The sequence below is a fragment of the Rhinoderma darwinii genome, chromosome 8 (assembly GCF_050947455.1).
Source record: "Rhinoderma darwinii isolate aRhiDar2 chromosome 8, aRhiDar2.hap1, whole genome shotgun sequence".
Taxonomy (NCBI): domain Eukaryota; kingdom Metazoa; phylum Chordata; class Amphibia; order Anura; family Rhinodermatidae; genus Rhinoderma; species Rhinoderma darwinii.
The window spans coordinates 12,620,496-12,639,838 of NC_134694.1; the positions used below are offsets into that span (position 1 = coordinate 12,620,496).

Genomic DNA, 19,343 nt, shown 5'->3' on the forward strand with positions numbered 1-19,343 from the left:
AGTCCATGTGACCGCTGCAGCCTGTGATTGACCTGTGATTGGCTGCAGCGGTCACATGGCCTGAAACGTCATCCAGGACGTCGGCCCGGATGTCGAGAGGGACGCGTCACCAAGGCAACGGGCGGGAGACCGGACTGGAGAAGCAGGAAGTTGTCGGTAAGTATGAACGTCTTTTATTTTTATTTTTTACAGGATAGGGGATACATGTCTTTTGTTTATGGCAGAGCGGGGAGATACCTCCCCGCTCTGCCATAGTTTTCATTGTAGTCCCGGCGGTAGTTACGCCACTGGGCTGTGGCCTGCAGACCGGGTAGTCCCCTGACCTCGCAACGCTCCCGTAATCACGGGTTAACACACGGAGCCACCCATGATTACGGGAGCCCCATAGACTTCTATGGGATGCCCGTGCCGTTATTACGGCATGAAATAGGGCATGTTCTATCTTTTTTAACGGCACGGGTACCTTCCCGTGAGCAAACGGGAAGGTACCCGTGGCTAACAGAAGCCTATGAGCCCGTTATTGCGGGTCGTAATAACGACCCGCAATAACGGGTGTTTTTACGGTCGTGTGCATGAGGCCTAAATAGAAGTCACTGAATCATCCCCTTCGGTCAAGTAGCAAATAAATTCTACAGAACGGTTTCTTAGCTCTATCTGATCCTAGGAAAGGTGTTTTCCCCATCATCATGATCACCCATCCACAGGATAGGTGATAAATATCTGGATCGGTGGGAGTCCGACTGCTGGGACCCCCACTGATGACGAGAATGGGCTTACCTTGCCGTTCCTGGGAGCCTCATATGAATGGAGCGGTAATGCTCAGCCGCCGCTCCATTAATTTCCACGGGGCTGCCGTACTCCATCTTTGGTGGCCGAGCATGCGCACTACTGCTCCATTCCTATGGGGTTCCAAGGAATGGTAAGCCCATTCCTGTGATCGGTGGGAGTGCCAGCAGTCAGACCCCCAGCGATCAGATATTGATGACCCATCCTGTGGACAGGTGATAATGATTAGGAGAAAACCTCTTTAATACTGGAATACTCCGGTACAGAGAAGGCTTCATTTCTAAACAGACGTGATATATTTCGACATGATGACGGTATACACATTGGTAGAGTCTGCCTCCATTATAATAAGAGTCATTTGAAGAAGTAACTGCGGAGCTGTAATCAAAATGCGCTCCTGCAAAATATCCACAACGGTGTAAAATGAATTGTTAATAAAAAGCGCATGATGTTATGTGATCCTGTGACTTACTGGGTCTGGAGAGAGACGATTCGGGGTGTCAGGTTGGCTATTTGACTCTTTTCCTTTCTTTTTCTTCTTGCCGCCCGCAGGAGCTGGTGGAGTAGTCTTCTGTTGAAATTCCTTTAACTATAAAGACAATGAGAACATTAAAATCATCTCATTGTTCTAGTTTGCAGTTGTCTAGTCTATATAGATTGCTACCAAGATATGTAGCACCAAACACAACAACAAAGAAAATCTACTCTGTATACAATCTACTGTTCCCTGTTATCAGTCTATCCAGGATGGGGAGGGTCTGATTGTAGTGTTCTTCAATGCGAAGTCTGACAAAAAGTCAACAAAATTATCTGCCCCCCCCCCCGATAACTGCATTATGTCACATCTCCAGTGCGGATAACCCCCAGAGACTTTTACATACAAAAGGTGACACTAATATCAGCAGCTCTTCTTCTAGAAATGGCCATAAACCTTAGATAGCGGTTGGCCAAACACGTTTTGCCCCAACTATTGCTCCAAATCCCCCCATACACACCCGGTTCGGCTGAGCGAGCGTGTGTTCCCAATGTGGAGATAGGAAAAAGCCTACGGCTGGTCTCCCAAGAGAACAAAGCATCGGGTGTGTTGAAATCCAACATGGCCGATCTTTCTCTTCCCGTCATCTGCCCTTGGGGTCAAATCGGACACCCCCATATGCATCAGCTGGTCGGCATGTACAGGAAAAAAATGGGGGATCTGCCGATATTCATCTAATGCGTGCGGACACCGTAACATATTTCTGTCACCCCTCATGATTTGTAAGATCCAGAAATTTTAGTTCCAAAAACCGGGAAGAGGAAAATATTCTCTTTGGAAAAGGCTTTTGTTCTTTCCTCTTCAATCTCGTTTTTGGCACAAAACAGAAGGCCTGCTTATACGGAGGAGTGAAGGAAGACCTACCGCGCCCATCGCAGGAAGCTAGGGTATGTCATCACTTTCTGATGAGTGGGGGGGTCCGACCTCTAGGACTACCAATAATTCGGAGAATTAATAGGTGGCAGCACCGATTTTGCGCTACGGTACCTTCACATCTGCGCTTTCAATAACCACCTGTGTGGGGAACCGCAGCTCACCCCCAATGAAGTGGATGGGGCCCGTGTTACAGTACCCTGCACAGCGGATAGCACGGCTGTCTCAGGATCAGTGGCGTTCCCAGAGGTCGGACTGTCACCGATAAGAAACTGACGGCATATACTTGCGACATGCCATTACTTTTTCTGATGGGAATAACCCTTAAATGCCAGCAGAGAGTCCTTAGACGTACGTGTGAAAAAAAATATTTTTTTTTATATCTTCTATGCCGAGATATGATTTCTTGAAGTTACAGGCCCAAAGCCTGAGGCTGCACTACTGGGAGATTCCGGTGACAACACGCAACTCCTCTTAGGAGTTATATTAGGCGACACAAATATTATTGTATTTGGTATCACCCAATGTCTCCACGGCAGCCCTGCACCACCCAGAAATCAGAACACGTCATCAGGATCTCTCACTAGTGCAGACTCGAATGACAAAACCGGAGTACGTTAAAAAAACGTGATTGTTTACTAAAGGGCCTTTATAAAAAGTTATTCTGGACGGTCCCCTTTAAGAGGAAGTCAGTGACAGTCTTGTTGGGAGTTGTACTTTCACCACAGTTGGAAATCATGGAACTCTATGGGTCTCTCCAGTTGCTGCAAAACTACAACCCCCAGCTGAGAGTTGTAGTTTTACAAGAGCTAGATTGCTACAGGTTGGAGACAAACTTATTCTGCAAGGATACATATGGCATAAGTGACAGCTCTGAACAACAAGGATGATGAAGAACCGTCCAGTCCAGCGACACAGGTTCATAGCCGGACGCAGTCACAATAGGTACGTGTGGGAGGGACCCGGCTGTCACCACCAACCCCGGCAACGGAGCCAACACATTTTCTAAAGTCTCAGCCTTTCCTACTCTACAGAAAAGACACACTGTATTCTTCACCAGGACAATAGGCCAATTGTAGAGAACAGGACTCACAAAAATGAGCCGATAATACGAGCAGACTGCAGCTTATACGCAAAGCGTACTCGTCCAGTGTCTGTATGCTGCCGTTACCATGTTCACCCTCAGAACCTCATCTTGCAGGTTACATACAAAATCTGTGTAAATACATCCCGTATCCTGAGTTACATCCTGTATTGTACTCCAGAGCTGCACTCACAATACTTCAGAGAAGAAATCCCCCAGCGTCTGCACAGATTCCATGGTTTTAATTGACGGAGAGCGGGATCTGTTGCACAACAGATACCAACAGTGCCCGATGGACTCCATTGACCTACAATTGGTTCTGTTGTGTTCCACTGCGGAATCCATTCCTTTGATGGAAAAATTAGCCCTGCGTGCTGCGCTATTTTTGAAGTCAAATATGATGGAATCGGCAGAAGTGAATCATCGCCGTGTGAAGGAAGTCTCTGATGACAAGCTGGTTGACTGTTTCCAACGACAACCAGCAGAATTGTGAATGCAGCTCTGGACTATAATACAGGATGTAGTCTCAAATATACACCAAGGACTCGGATCTCATCTCTCTTAAAACATTGGAAAAAAAACGACCTCACACGATCCAAACTTGTAGCGATTTAATAGAGTACTGCAAGTCCCCCCCCCCCTCAGGTGACTTCCGAACTACGTTAACGTCCTGTGGTCTCGGAAGCTAATTTCAAGTCTGGCAAATAAGTTCACCCAATACATCCAAAACCGATGTGCGAATCGTGACACCGTTCACAGGTCTGCATGCAGTAGACCCTGCAGTCCCTCAGAGACAACACTTTAACACTGCTTTACTAAGACCTGGGTCACATGATGAATTTGTAGTCACATGACACATTTAAAGGGATAAATTGACCCGCGTTTTGATTGATTTTTGGTGTAAATTCCAACAGTAGCAGTTCAACAGACGTGAATGGGGACAAGGGCAGTCACATGGCTATAGGCAAGTCTAACATTGGCCCAGGTACGTGACCCTATATTTTATCAGTATAGGACACTTTTGAAGGGGCCATGAATGAGAGAGCCTGCACAGCCAATAGGATCTAAATCATGGACCCTCAGGAAGTGGCCAAGAGGGCTCAGGCTGGTCATAAACATTAGCCGAGTGCTCATTTGGCCGACAGCTATTCGTCCCGATTCCCCCCATACAATGCACGCTAGGCCCGACCAAGTACTCATGTATTCTGAATGGAGAGAAAGCGGCCGACACTTCTGGCAGCGGCTTATCTCCCCTGAGAAGAAAAGGATCGGGCGTATAGAAATCCAACTACCCAATCCTTCTCTCCACTGACATCGGCCATCACAGAAGTCAGGAGGCCCCCATACACATTAGATCAGGGGTCAGCAACCTTCAGCTGTTATTAAACTACAATTCCCACTATGTCCTGACAGCTACAATAAAGGCCTGGGCTCTCAGGGCATGCTGGGAGTTGTAGTTTTACAACAGTTAATCTGGCACAGGTTGCTACCCACTGCATTAGATGGTTGGCCGATCCTGATGAAATAGTCAGGTTCGGCTGACATTAATCTATCGAGTACGGCCACATTTAGGCTTCCTAATCTACATACTATGAGGAAAGGTAAGCCCCCCCCCCCCCCCAAGAGAATAGAGGGGCTATCTTTCCTCTTTAGGGCATCTAACATACACCCTAATATTAAAAGGCTCAATCCGGTGACAGACACCCCTCGATACAGTGAGCATTACAAAACCTCAGCAGATCTATTAACCCTGAAATTAGAAGATCACTTTAACATACACTTAAAGGGACACACTGGGCAAAAACAAACCAAACACTGGGTTACGCCAAGTGGGAGGAGCATGACAGGGATTCTCTGGTGTTTTTAAAATGTTAGTGTCATGCTCCACCCCCTCAGGTCCTGCACTTGGCGTTACCCAGTGTATGTTTCATACCGTGTCCCTTTAACTTCAACACAACCCACCAAATCTCTAATCGTCCAATATTTATCCACATCAGACAAGCACTTCAATGTTCGGAGCCAATTTTTCGAATACAGGAAACCATTACATTCGTGGCAACGCATTTTCTACGGCGACCGTGCTCCGGTTGTCATGTCATAGGGACGGTCAGGATGATTAGCATGGATGTTACTGTCACATACATAGACTGGCATTGAGTTACACACAAATATAAGGCGCCTCCTTGCGTCTGGGGCGACAGTTTCTTTTGACACTATAGAACCTGCGCCAATTACCCTACACGGCGCGTTCACACGTCAATTTAATTGCAATAAAAAAAGTTGGACAACTTGAATCGTACAGTCGCATCACGTGACACAATTGGCAACATGGCTGCCAACATGTAGCCCCATATTTATTTTACCATATGCCCCCCCCTAGGCAGTACCAGTCACCCCTCCCCCATTTGATGTGTGTACTCCACAACCACCAGCAGCCTGTCACACAACACACACCCTGTCATGACTGTCATAACTCCCAATATCCTGCTGTCACCTCCCACTGCCCCCCGGCCCCTGTCTCCAGCCTCCCTCCTGGTCTCAGGCGGCATATATCAACAGTAACACGGCGATCTGCAGGCGCCCCGCAGTAACCGGGCCTACGTGACGTTCGTTACCTTCCTCCGGGCCGCCGCCAGCTTGTGCTGTCTATCGTCAGCCATCCTGGGTCCGGCCGGGGGAACACGTCACCGCGCACCCAGAATGCACCGCACAGCGCACTCCCGAGCAAAGCGCGATCTCCGTGACGTCATTGCCAGCTGTACCATCCCAAGAGGCGGGGGGAGAATGGGCGGTTCCAATATTCAGCAAAGTGCAGGAGTGTTTATTTGCTGTATACTGGTAATGACTGTGCCCACCCCATGTATTTACGTCACTGTGTCCACAAGCGAGCCCGAATGAGGCAAAAAATAAAAAAAGCCTTATACCTGACACCTTATGTGGTGGAACTACAAGTCTCAGCATGCCTTGCTCATTTGTAAGTAGGAATTTGCAGCAATAAACCTTTAGGTGCGGGTCTTCATGGTCTTGTACCAAGCAAAGCTGTGGCTGGCGCTACAAGGTCCAGTATGGCGACTCCTGCATTGCAATTGTCCAGCGTTAGCTGAAGTCATCGCGCAAAAACGTTTAATCTTTAGTAAATTTCCGTAAACATAACGGTAATTGTTAACTAATGTCGTTTACGATCAGAACATTGGCCCATACTCATGAAGACTGGCGACTGGCGTACGCCAGTCTAAAAAAAAAAATATTTGTAATTTGGAGTAAATTGCGACAAATTTATTTAAAAAAACGCACACCTCTTGATAAATTTGGCACCTTTTAGACTCTCCTAAAGTCAGAAAATGAAGTCTAAACCTGCTGTGAGCGTAGATGTGTGCCAAAATCTGCACCATTTTCGTAGGGTACGGACCCATATAGCAGCGGTCGAAAACACGCCCACATGCGGTGACGAATGACCACACCAATTAGCTGGGATATAACGGTAAAATTGTCTTCCGGCCGCATGTGGCTGCTGCTACGTGGGACTATACCCTGAAAGCAAAGATAACCCCTTCCATAGGGGAACCTCTACAGAGATCAGCGGCTACCGACACCCCAATAAACAGCTGATTTTTCCAAGGGAACCCACGGACAGCCAGACATTTGTAGTATTACATGGCGGCCGGTCAGATGAATGGCCCTACATGTAATACGCGGACGGTCCAAGTCTGCCAGAACAGGAGCGGTTCTTACCGGGCGCCTCTCCGCTCTGACTCAAAGAGGGGGGTCCTGGGCTGGGGAATCCTCCTTTACGATGTGCCCTAACAAGAAGGGGTTCTCTAACTTAGAACATTTATCACCTATCCACAGCGTGTGAACCTTGAAAACAGCTCCGTATTTTCTGACGTTTGTTGTTAAACGTGTGAACATAACCTAAAATATTCCTATCAGGTTTTTTCCTGCCCAATCTGAGATCAGGCCTGAAGAGATGCAGGAAAATGCAGGAAATTCGCAGGTAAAAACCGCACCTATTCGCTCGTGTTTCAATCGTTTTTCCGGTGCGTTTTGTTGTGTAAATAGGTGCGTTTTCATGCTGCGGGTTTTGGTGCATATTTCATTAGAACTAGGCAGATACAATTCGCAAGCGGAAATGCAAGATAAATTGGCGTTCTGCGGATTTTAAAATACGCACTGAAGGTCAATTTACGTGCCGAAACAAACCGTAGTGTGTACATGAGATTTCCGGAACTCCGGTACTGTATTATGCTGTGGATTTGCGGCACGCAAATACGCGCAGGAAAACCTCATTATATGCATCCTGAGCCTTAAGGGTATCTTCAAACGTTGAAACCACATCCAAAAATCGCAGACGTTTTTACCGCCATTTAATGCGTTTTTCAAACTTATTGGAAAAAGTCAAGGAAATGCTCATAAGGCGAAATATTCATACGCTGCGGTTGCTGCTAAATGGCCGAGAACCGCGCAGAAAAATAAGTGTGCGGTTTTAATGAGCGCCACCTGTGCCAGCTGTGGAACTGTGGCAATTCACTGTAGAACCGCACGCAGCTTTTGCCGCCTGGTCCTCAGCCACACGGCAACAACCGGAGCACAACTGCAATGTCTGAATATAGTCTACAGCTCTGTTTTCATCAAGTTCCGGCGCTACGTTCATCGGTATGTGTTGTTTGTTTTTTTTGGCAATATCCACCTGTATTGAAAAACGTAGCTGACGACACTTTTCAACAAGATATGCCAAAATTCTATGGGCACGTTGGCATATACATCAGGAAGTGGCGCCAAACATACATCAGAAACGTGATGTGAAAGGAACTTATTACTACATTCATGGTCTAGCAGTGCAGTTACTGTGCCGGGAGTGTTGGGGGGGGCAGATTTTATTGAGACTTGAGATGTGACACACTTTGCAAAATATAAGTGACCCCCAATAAACATTACTGTCAGCAGAGTGGCCCCTCAGACATTGGCAGCATATAGTGCCATAGAAATCTGATAAAATTGTGTCTGCCAGCAGCCGCCACTAGGGGGAGCTCACTGCACACATACCGATATTTATAAAGCTCCCATTAAAAATAACGGGAGTAATATAAATTCATATGCATCTAGCTCCCCCTAGTGGCGGCTGCTAATAGCCAATTGCGGGAGTCTTGCGGTATTTATAAAACTACCATTAAAAATAACGGGAGTAATATAAATTCATATGCATCTAGGTCCCCCTAGTGGCGGCTGCTAATAGCTAATTGCGGGAGTCTTGCCTTCTCTGCTGGGGTTCTCCCCTATTTGTAGAGAGTAGGCAAGTAGATTGAGGAGAGGATGGAATTGACAACACACAAGCTATGTGGCCAGTGGGCGTGACCTTGACGCTATCAGGCGGACTACGAAGGCAGCTTAGTCATGTGACTAGCGTCATGTGACCGATCAGCTGACAGAACCTTGCCGGATTTTTTTTTTCCCGGCGCCAGGTTCTAGTAACCTGGTGTTCGTGAGCACGTGACCACCCGTAACCGTAAGAGACCAGCGGCAAAACTGGAGTCCCCCAGCGGACAAGGGCTCCCCCAAAGTGGGGGTTCTCTTTGTACACCCGCCCAGAAATCCTCCTCTCTGACACCCAGACCCAGGAGCAGTCTGCACAGGTATTCTAATCGGTTATACTTCACATGTACCACACATGGCTTATTAACCCCTTAAGGCCGCTATCCATTTTAGCCAATAGGATGCAACATTTTTTTGGGGTACATATAATATATTCTAAAACTTAAAAAAAAAAAAACTAATTTACGGTGGAGGTGGAAAAAAAACCCAGTATAACTTTTGGCGTTCATTTAATGCTTCGTTCAAATCTGCGTCAGGGCTCCGTTCAGGCATTCCGTCGGAGCTTCTCGTCAGAACGGGACCCGGACTGAAACCATAGGTTTCCGTTTGTCAAAGTTGTGCAAGGGTTCCGTAGTTTTAACGGGATCAATACTGACTTCATTCCGTCAAAACGACGGAACCCTTGCACAACTTAGACAAACGGAAACCGTTTGCACCCGGTCCGTCACCGTTTAAATCAATGGTGATGCAAACGGAAACCTATGGTTTCAGTCCGGGTCCCGTTCTGACGAGAAGCTCCGACGGAAAGCCTGAACGGATCCATGGCGCAGATGTGAATGAAGCCTAAGACCCTGTTCACACAGAGATTTTTGTAGGCAGAAAATTCTACCTCAAAATTCCATCTGGAATTTTGAGTCGGATTTTGATCTGCCTGCACGCCATTTGCAGCGTTTTTTGTCCGCTGCCATTGAGCGCCGCGGGTAAAAAATTCCACGAAATACGCTTTCTCTGCCTCCCATTGATGTCAATGGCGTAAACGCCCGAAGATAGGGCATGTTTTTCTCACGAAACGATTTTTCTGCTCGTGGGGAAAAAAAAACCTCCGCCTCCCATCGAAATCAATGGGAGGCATTTTTGTGGCGCAGTTTCCGAGTCAAAAATGTGTAAAAAAAAAAAAAGTTCTGTGTGAACTGGCCCTTACAGCTATACCAAATTGATATATATTTTTTTGTTTTACAAATTTGCACAATAAAAACACTGAAAAACGAAATTAGTTTTTCTCGACCTATTCTGAGATCAATAGCTTTTTTTTTTTTTTTCCCGTTGGCGTAGCGGTGTGAGGGCTTGTTCTTTGCGGAATGAGTAGACTTTTTCATTGGTACAATTTTGAGGTACATACAGCGTTTTAATCAATTTTTATTTGTTTTTTGGGGGAAGTGGGATGAATAAAAATCAGATCTGTGCAGTAACAAATAATGTAATGGTTCTATAGTCCAGGTCGTTATGGACAATTATACATAATTTTTTTTTTTTTTTTTACTGCGATCGCATCCTGGTGAGGTGGATTGTTAACCGATTGGCTGAGAGAAATAGCTGCTTCCCGCTGTCCGTACATGGACTTAATTTTGCAGAAACTGAGTAGTTCCTATGATGTAAATGTACGTGACGGGAAGGGGTTAATACTGGCACCAGTTCACCAGTCTCTCCCTGCATATTGCAGTGGGCACGACATTCCTCAACGGGTGCGGGCTTTAAACAACGACCGATTGGACCTTGATAAACAGAGTGCGGCTCTGAAGCGCCTCCTATTTTTAAATATCGAAAACTCCTGTAAATTAACAAATCTGCGCCAATGTCTGATGGAATTTTACTTTAAAGCTGGCCCTATGGGTAGAATACGTAGAAAACCTTATAATGTCCGATGGGTTATAAGGTGAAACCGTGCGTTCCAGGCCTCCATTTGATATTCGCACTCTGGGCACACACACCTCTGCCCCTCACGATGGATCATATTCTTTGGTACTAGTTGGGCAGAGTGGCGTCGGAGGATTTGAAGGGCTTTCGTGGCCATTATCACAATCACGTTTGAGAATATCTGTACAGCAAGAGCTTGTGCCTGTAAGTGTTGTCATAGTACTGCCACGCACAAAAGGGTGGTTAGAGATAGATATAATTTATTTTGTCTGGTCTTCTGTGTGTTTTTTACCTAGAACTCCTCTGGGAATAAGAGGAAGATGCAACAGCCGATTCAAGTCACCGGTAAGTACGACGTGATACTACTATAAAGATGATCTATTAGGACAGTGGTTCTCCACACTCAAGGAGTACGCTCCATAGTCTCTGGGTACGCGATCAGAAAATAAAAATTAAAAAAATGGAAAAACCTCTTTAAAGGGAACCGGTCACCAGCATTTCACCTATTAAACCAGCAATACCTGGTGGTAGTGGGTGAAAATCATTTTTATGTAACCAATAATTATCTTGTAAGTAGCTCCTTACCTTTAGTGTCCCGCACCGTATGCTAATGAGCATAAGTCCTATCTTCATTCCTCAAGCATTTCCAAGTTAACCCCGCCTCCTTACTTTTGATTTACAGCATTCAGGCTGGGCCAGTTTTCGGCGGTGGGCGGGCATAAGAAGGGGAACTAATGAGATTGACGGATTATTACCATAAAAGGTTTGCAGAACGTTATTTACGGTCGGAGGAGGAGCTTAGGGGTACGGATAACGCCAATTAACTTTTAACATCAGCGAGGGGTGAGGAAAGTTTAAAAGGTGAAATGCTGGTTCCTGTTTCTATCATTCCCTCTTTCACCCGACCTCAGGACAGGTAATCCAGACCAGATCGGTAAGGGGCCAACTCTAGGCTCCCCCGCTGATTACTGACTGAAGGGGCGGTGGTGATGGACGCCGCGGTCTCTTCAATGTTTACCAGGCGTGGCAGCGTTTGTGCCTGAGATTACGACTCCGTTTTATTCACTTGAATTGGACCGGAACTGCAATCCCTGGCACAGCCGCTACGGATATGTTTGGTGCCGTGCTGGTAAGCTATGATGAGGCCGCAGTGTTTGTTGCCGCAGCCTTTTTAGTCAGCTGATCGGCGAGGGTGCCGTGAGTCAGACCCCCACCGATCAGATATTGATGACCTGTTCTGAGGATAGGCCATCAATTTTTATCTCTCAGGATATCCCCTTTAAAGGGGGTGTCCACTATTTGGAAATTCTTTATTGGTTAAAGGGTCACCTAACAAAAAGCTGATCACAAGGTGTCCTGCTGCTGCTCCGCATGTCTCGACCTCCGCCGCCTCGAGGTTTGTCCCACCTGCCTGCCCAGAGTTGCGCAACTGTCGCCGGCAGTATTACAGGAAGGTTTCTGGTCCTGCCCCTTCCTAACCCTATACCACTGTGGTTACCGTGTTGAGGAGGCGGGGGGGGGGGGGGGGGGTCATTTGTCTTTTGCTTGCTTTGCTGCTTGAATTTAATAGAATGGTAGAGCAGATGGTCACTTCACCCCCCCCCCCCCATATACATTTCATATAGTGGTAGAGCAGGTGGCATTTTCATGTGTTCTGTCGCCATATACGTTTTATACAGGGGGTGCATAAGTAAGTTACAGTTTAAATAATAGGTAAATATAATAATAGGTATATAGTTTAAGAAAAAAATATATACATAATAAAATGTCACCACATTCTGAGAGCTGTAACTTTTTTTAAAAATTTTTTGTCGATTGAGCGGTGTGAGGGCTTATTTTTTTGCGGGACGAGCTGTCGTTTTTATTGGTGATGTTTTTTGATACACCGTGCGAGTTAAATAATGGTATATTGTAAAAGTTCGGACTATTACGGAAGCGGCGATACTAATTTTGCTTATTTTTTTACATTGTGTTTGGGGAAAAATGGGAAAAGGGTATTTTTTTTTTTTTTTACACTCCTGAAAAATGGATTTAATTTTTTTTTATTCGTGCCCCTAGGGGAATTGAACCAGCGATTTGATCACTGGCACAATACACTGCAAGTATTGCAGTATATTGTCATTTTTACAGGCTTCTGCTAAGACCTACCAGAGGCATGGCTTAGCAGAGACAGACAGAAGGCAGACCTGGGGGCCTTCATTGGACCCCCAAGCTGCCATGACAACCATCGGTGCCCTGCGATTGAGCTTCAGAAGTGGGTGAGGGGCTGTCCTAGAGCTCCTCCCCCCTCCTAAGGGTTTAAATGCCATGGTCGCTATTGACCGTGGCATTTAACTAGTTAAACAGTCAGGAACAGAGCATTCTCTGTTCCTAGCCGTTAGAGCAGCGTGTCCGCTGTAATACACCGCTGCGGACTCCGCTCCAAACTTCACCCGCCCGCCCTGCTCCATGATGTCTGGTTTCGTCATAGGGCGGGAAAGGGTTAAATAGTATTTTATAGGATAACAAAACCATTCCGTACAATCTCTGATAGGTTCACATTTCTTGGCTGCTTCTTTTATGACCTGGATCATGTGATCAGCCGTTTCTGGTTTTCCTGAATATTCCTTATATCTCCGATAACTCCACAAAATAAAAAGTCCGTGGGGGTAGAGTCTGGTGATCGTGGGGGCCATTTACCCGGCCTCGTCCATCGATCCACCTATTGGGACATTTTCCGTCAGGATAACTCCGCCGCGCTGCAGCCCAGTGAGGAGGCTCCGTCCTGCTGGATGTAGACGTCTTCGTTTTCATGTTCCAGCTGCAATTGTGGGATGAGGTTTTCTTGGAGAAGGTTCCAGGTCCAGGTCTGAGGCGACCGTCGTATTATAGAAGGAAGGCCCGATTACCCCATTACATGAAAGAGCCGCCCAAACTATAACCCAGGGGGATTCATCTGTTCAATTGTTACCAGGGGGTTTTCTTTCACGTAATAAACACGGTTGTGCCGATTAACAGCAGCGGAAAGTTTGACGTTGGCTTCATCGGACCAAGTTATTTTCTAATAATGTCGTCGTCTTGTGTTTCTTCGTTCAAAATTGCCTCACAAATTTGTAATTAGACTGTTCGGAACCTCCCCCTGTATGCCTATGTGCGCGCTCCCCCCCCTCTGTATGCCTATGTGCGCGCGCCCCCCCTGTATGCCTATGTGCGCGCGCCCCCCCTGTATGCCTATGTGCGCGCGCCCCCCCTGTATGCCTATGTGCGCGCGCCCCCCCTGTATGCCTATGTGCGCGCGCCCCCCCTGTATGCCTATGTGCGCGCGCCCCCCCTGTATGCCTATGTGCGCGCGCCCCCCCTGTATGCCTATGTGCGCGCGCCCCCCCTGTATGCCTATGTGCGCGCGCCCCCCCTGTATGCCTATGTGCGCGCGCCCCCCCTGTATGCCTATGTGCGCGCGCCCCCCCTGTATGCCTATGTGCGCGCGCCCCCCCTGTATGCCTATGTGCGCGCGCCCCCCCTGTATGCCTATGTGCGCGCGCCCCCCCTGTATGCCTATGTGCGCGCGCCCCCCCTGTATGCCTATGTGCGCGCGCCCCCCCTGTATGCCTATGTGCGCGCGCCCCCCCTGTATGCCTATGTGCGCGCGCCCCCCCTGTATGCCTATGTGCGCGCGCCCCCCCTGTATGCCTATGTGCGCGCGCCCCCCCTGTATGCCTATGTGCGCGCGCCCCCCCTGTATGCCTATGTGCGCGCGCCCCCCCTGTATGCCTATGTGCGCGCGCCCCCCCTGTATGCCTATGTGCGCGCGCCCCCCCTGTATGCCTATGTGCGCGCGCCCCCCCTGTATGCCTATGTGCGCGCGCCCCCCCTGTATGCCTATGTGCGCGCGCCCCCCCTGTATGCCTATGTGCGCGCGCCCCCCCTGTATGCCTATGTGCGCGCGCCCCCCCTGTATGCCTATGTGCGCGCGCCCCCCCTGTATGCCTATGTGCGCGCGCCCCCCCTGTATGCCTATGTGCGCGCGCCCCCCCTGTATGCCTATGTGCGCGCGCCCCCCCTGTATGCCTATGTGCGCGCGCCCCCCCTGTATGCCTATGTGCGCGCGCCCCCCCTGTATGCCTATGTGCGCGCGCCCCCCCTGTATGCCTGTGCGCGCGCCCCCCCTGTATGCCTGTGCGCGCGCCCCCCCCTGTATGCCTATGTGCGCGCGCCCCCCCCTGTATGCCTATGTGCGCGCGCCCCCCCTGTATGCCTATGTGCGCGCGCCCCCCCTGTATGCCTATGTGCGCCCCCCCCCCCTGTATGCCTATGTGCGCGCCCCCCCCCTGTATGCCTATGTGCGCGCCCCCCCCCTGTATGCCTATGTGCGCGCCCCCCCCTGTATGCCTATGTGCGCGCCCCCCCTGTATGCCTATGTGCGCGCCCCCCCCCTGTATGCCTATGTGCGCGCCCCCCCCCTGTATGCCTATGTGCGCGCCCCCCCCCCTGTATGCCTATGTGCGCGCCCCCCCCCCTGTATGCCTATGTGCACGCGCCCCCCCTGTATGCCTATGTGTGCGCCCCCCTGCATAATGATGAGAGAACAGGCAGCCATTTAATTTCCCCCACCTCATTTACGGGTACTGCGGGCAGCCATTTTATGTACTCATCCATATTTACTTCAAATATTAAATTTAAAAAGGGGGGTACACATGAAATGGAGTGTTTTTTTGGGGGAAAACATAAAATGGACGTCTTCTCTACCATTATATGAAGTGTATTTGACTGCCGCTTATCTCATCCCAAAATAAAATGATCGTTGGCACTTGTCTGAGCTGAACATGCATGGTGATGGTGTTGCCAGGCACTGACCGTGCGTTCTACATATAACCATCGCTCTTACACCCCGATTAATCTACAGGTTCAGTCTCCAAGTGTCTGCAAATCTTCCGGATCTCCCGAAGACGTCCTGCAAAGAGATCTCTGCGAGCTGAAGCTCAGGGAAGCCTCCCTAGATAAAGAAATAGAACAACTACATGCCGAGTAAGTATCTGGTTATCCGTGTAGTAAATCTATTATCGGGGTGGCGAATCTGCCTTGTATTTCCGCTGCTGAAGACTTTACAACGTTCTCTGATCCTTCTTCTCCCGATCTTGCTGTAATTACTGGTGACAGCGGAGGATGAGGACGACATCACAACTTGGTATTATATTCTGAGAGAAGTGGATTGATAAGTAGATTTCAGATTTAACGTCCGTGATAGGAACGCTTTCCTTTTCTCCAGAGGTTACAGTACAGAAGAACTAGACCAGCACATCTCCCTGCTTCATGAATATAACGAGCTCAAGGATACGGGACAGATGCTATTAGGCCGACTAGGTAAGACCTGTCACCCGCACATTAGCGTGACGCCCTAATACACTTATACTAGTAAGTACTATGGTGCCCACTGATCTGTCCCCAAAAGGGGGGCGCTTCCTAATTGTCTTTGGCGTCAAAGAACATGTCACATGATATCTGTCAGCCAGTCAGCAGCCAAGATTGATGTCCTTTTTTTTTATACAGAGTGGTTACCCTTGATGCATTTAGGGTACGAACACACATAGCGCGCTCAAGGCGGATACACTGCGCAGCATATCCGCCCTGAACACCACAGGGAATACCATCCGAAAAATCGCACCACCAATTTGGTTCGTTTTTCCGGCAGAGTTTCTGCTGCGTAACAAAAATAAAAAAAGGTTCATACTTACCCCTCTCCCTCTTCTCTGCACCCAGTCGGGCCACCTGGGATGACATTGCAGGCCATGTGACCGCTGCAGCCTGTTATTGGCTGCAGCGGTCACGTGGCATGAAACGTCATCCAAGGAGCCCAGACTGGAAAGGAAGCGAGGAAAACTGGGTAAGTATAACTTTTTTTTTTTTAACTTGCGATTTTTGTGGCGGAATCGCCGTGATTTTATTTACCTTTTTTTCCGCTGTGTTGATTTGTTGAAATATCACCCAGACTGTTGCTACTGTAACACGCTGTGGATTTTCCGCAATTAATTAGTTGCAGAAAATTCTCAGTGTTTACGCCTAGTGCGTTCGTACCCTTAAAGGGGTTTTCTCCCCACATAAATTTGACATGCTTGCCTTAAATGTGTGCGTGATAGTGGTTCTAGCATTGAGACCACCAGTGATCTAATGACAGCGGGCTGATCTTGCGTCCGTTGGGTGAAGGGGAGCCATTCTCAGAAGAGCGCTGCAACCCATCTAGTGAATGTGGGTGTACCGGCAGTCAGACCCCCACAGATCAGACATTTCAAAGAGCTCTCCTGACTTGTCGATTTTAGTCCATAATTGCATCCCCATGAAATACCAGTTGTGGAGCAATTTATTTATTTTTTAGGACTCTGCATTGTGATGTTCCTCTGTTATTCCTCTTGGAAATCTATGAATACATTTTAGGTTACAATTCCAGGGGTAAATGCAGGATTTTTAAAAGGGGGGTTTCCAAATGCATACTCTTTAAACCAAACCATTTTCTGGTGATACCATCTGGTTTTTAAGGAACAAGTAGTGGTCTGCAAGTATTCACCAGCCTAGCCCTTTATATTACAAGCTATAATATAAGTGACTAGGCTAGAGGATATGTGCTGATCACTACTTGTAGCGTAAAAACCAGCGTCGCTAGTGTACCACAATAAGCGGCCACCTGTTCCCATGTCGTCCTCCAGCGATGCAAGCCTGGCCTTTTCTGACCAGGCCTGCTCCAGCGGAAAGACGCAGGTGGCGCGATGACGTCATCGTGCAGCCTGCATCACAAGGTAAGCACCGAATGGCGGACCAGGGAACTAGTGGTTCTCATGCCTCGTCATCGCAGTCAATTGAATCTGTGTCCTAAGGATTGTAGGTGTGGGTCCCTTAATCCAGCGGGGACCGCCAGGGGGGTGACAGCGAGGCCTGGTATAAGAGGTCCAGTAATAATGGCCCTGGTAATAGGGGGTTTTCCGGGCAACTCCGTGTGGGATCCTGCGTTAGACTGTCTAGGGACACATCCCATTGACAGGGACAACACTGTCAGTACTGATTGGACGGTGTCAATGTGTAGGGTCACGCGCCATTGACCAGGGGAATGGTAACGCCCAGTTGTCAATTTATTCATACATTTCCAAGAGGAATAATAGAGGAATGGCACAGTGCAGAGTCCTAAGAAAAAATCATTTAGACTTGTTGTTTTATGGGAATGGAAGTATTTACTAAAAGGGACTTTAAATACATTCTCCCTGCCTGGTTCATGGCCCGGAATGAGGTCATGACTTTTTTCCATACATTTCTAGGACCATCCTATAGTCCGGATCATTTGATGATCCGATACCTCCTGTCCGGTCCCGTTCATGTGGGATAAAGGAATTTTATGTTTGTATATTCTGCACTTTGCATTGCCAGCGGTCCTATTCCTGTGGTCTGCATTGGCAATAATAGCTAAAAAACAAAGTTGAGGGTGACTGGGTTAGAAGCCGCCCGTGTTCTGGTTCTTTATCGCGCTACTAATGCCAATTATTGTGATGTGCTTTGTCGACAGCCGTTCTTAGGGGAGTCACCACCAAAGATCTCTACGCAGAATTTGGTTTGGACTTGGAGGATTGAGAACAGACGATGAATTTCATCTTTACCCCAGTTCAGTTCTGGCGTATAGAGGCTTCCTGAATGAGGGACTGTATGTATCGATCTCTATGCCAAAGGTTTTTCATGCCCTTGACCGTATGAACAGTATACCCATTCTCTTGTGTAAAGGGGCCCCCACCAGTCCCAATAACAAAGGTGCCCATATTACATGATACAAATTGCGACTCCATTCATCCTTACGGGAGTGATGTCACATGAGTTTGTATGACACCTTTAAAGTTTGAACCTATAGGAAAGATTCTTATAGTTTGTACATTTTATCAGGAGACCGGTTATACCAGTTGGGAATGGAATTCTTTGTATATTTGTTAATTAAAATTAAATATTTATAGGTGATTGGTGTCATTTGGTGTTTAAAATGATGTTATGTCTGCAGTTATTAGAAATTGAGTTGAATGTGTTTTTCCTCTTTTCAGCCACTGGGTGGCAGTAGTACTCACCACAAGTTACATAGAACCTGGATACAGCATCGGCTCCGTCATATCTGCATTTTTTTTTTTTCCCGATGCCGTGCTCCGTCATAGCAGCAGAAAACAACTAATAAAATGGAAGCAGCGGATCCGTCACATGACGAGCACCAACTGGTTCCGTTGGGTTTCTGTCATGGTGCTATTTTGCCCAGCATTTTAATTTTTTTAATCCTTTTAAGGGTTTACCATTTCTCGTCTTTATTTTTATACTTTATAATGTGCTAGCATACTCCTGTATGCTAGTACATTCTACTCTGTTTCACTGTGACCCTAACAGCGGGCTTAGTGTCAGACTGCCCTGGGATCCTTTCGAGATCCCCAGGCCGACTTCACGAGGATCCACCAGATCGGAGGAGAAACCCCTTGATCATGCTGCATTGACCATGAATCGTGACGATCAAGGAGTTAAACGCCCGGGATCGTATACTAGAAAAAAAGTTTATCATAGTCGGAGCCAAAGGTGTAGCCTGGTGCAAAAGCCTCACCAGTCAGCTGGTAATGACTGCAGGACAACACCACCCCCCCCCCCCCTTTGTTTTTCAATGTCAATAAAGCTAAGTGGATTTCCAGGAGACTGGCTGCTGAACCCCCTTTACCCCACTAGGTGCTACTGGCAGTCGCCAGCACCTACACAAATTATATTTTCAACAAATATTTTGTTGAATTCAACGGGGGACCATGGCATACATGGTTGCGGCGTCGCCCTCCTTCTCTTTGCGGCGTCGCCCTCCTCTTTGCGGCG

At 47.9% G+C, this 19,343-nt stretch overlaps 2 protein-coding genes across 5 annotated transcripts in view; one reads left to right on the plus strand and one right to left on the minus strand.

Moving 5' to 3' along the window:
- GOLGA2 (golgin A2) overlaps positions 1–6,018 on the minus strand; it is a 31,696-nt gene extending 25,678 nt beyond the window's left edge. For 2 of the 4 annotated variants that reach the window (XM_075835135.1, XM_075835134.1), the window contains exons 1-2: positions 5,894–6,018; positions 1,259–1,375 (exon numbers count right to left, since the gene is read on the minus strand). In XM_075835135.1, the coding sequence (XP_075691250.1) occupies positions 1,259–1,375; positions 5,894–5,938 (162 nt within the window). In that variant the 5' untranslated portion in view covers positions 5,939–6,018. The remainder of the gene's footprint in view (positions 1–1,258; positions 1,376–5,893) is intronic. The other 2 variants (XM_075835137.1, XM_075835136.1) reach the window with 1 other exon arrangement.
- A 2,729-nt stretch (positions 6,019–8,747) lies between these two features.
- Positions 8,748–18,490, plus strand: SWI5 (SWI5 homologous recombination repair protein; the record flags this gene model as incomplete). The annotated part of the gene is made up of 5 exons (XM_075834568.1): positions 8,748–8,908; positions 10,799–10,847; positions 15,385–15,506; positions 15,748–15,842; positions 18,028–18,490. Coding segments are annotated over 5 exons (492 nt in total), but the record flags the coding sequence as incomplete, so codon positions are not given.
- Between the last annotated feature and the right edge of the window lie 853 nt (positions 18,491–19,343).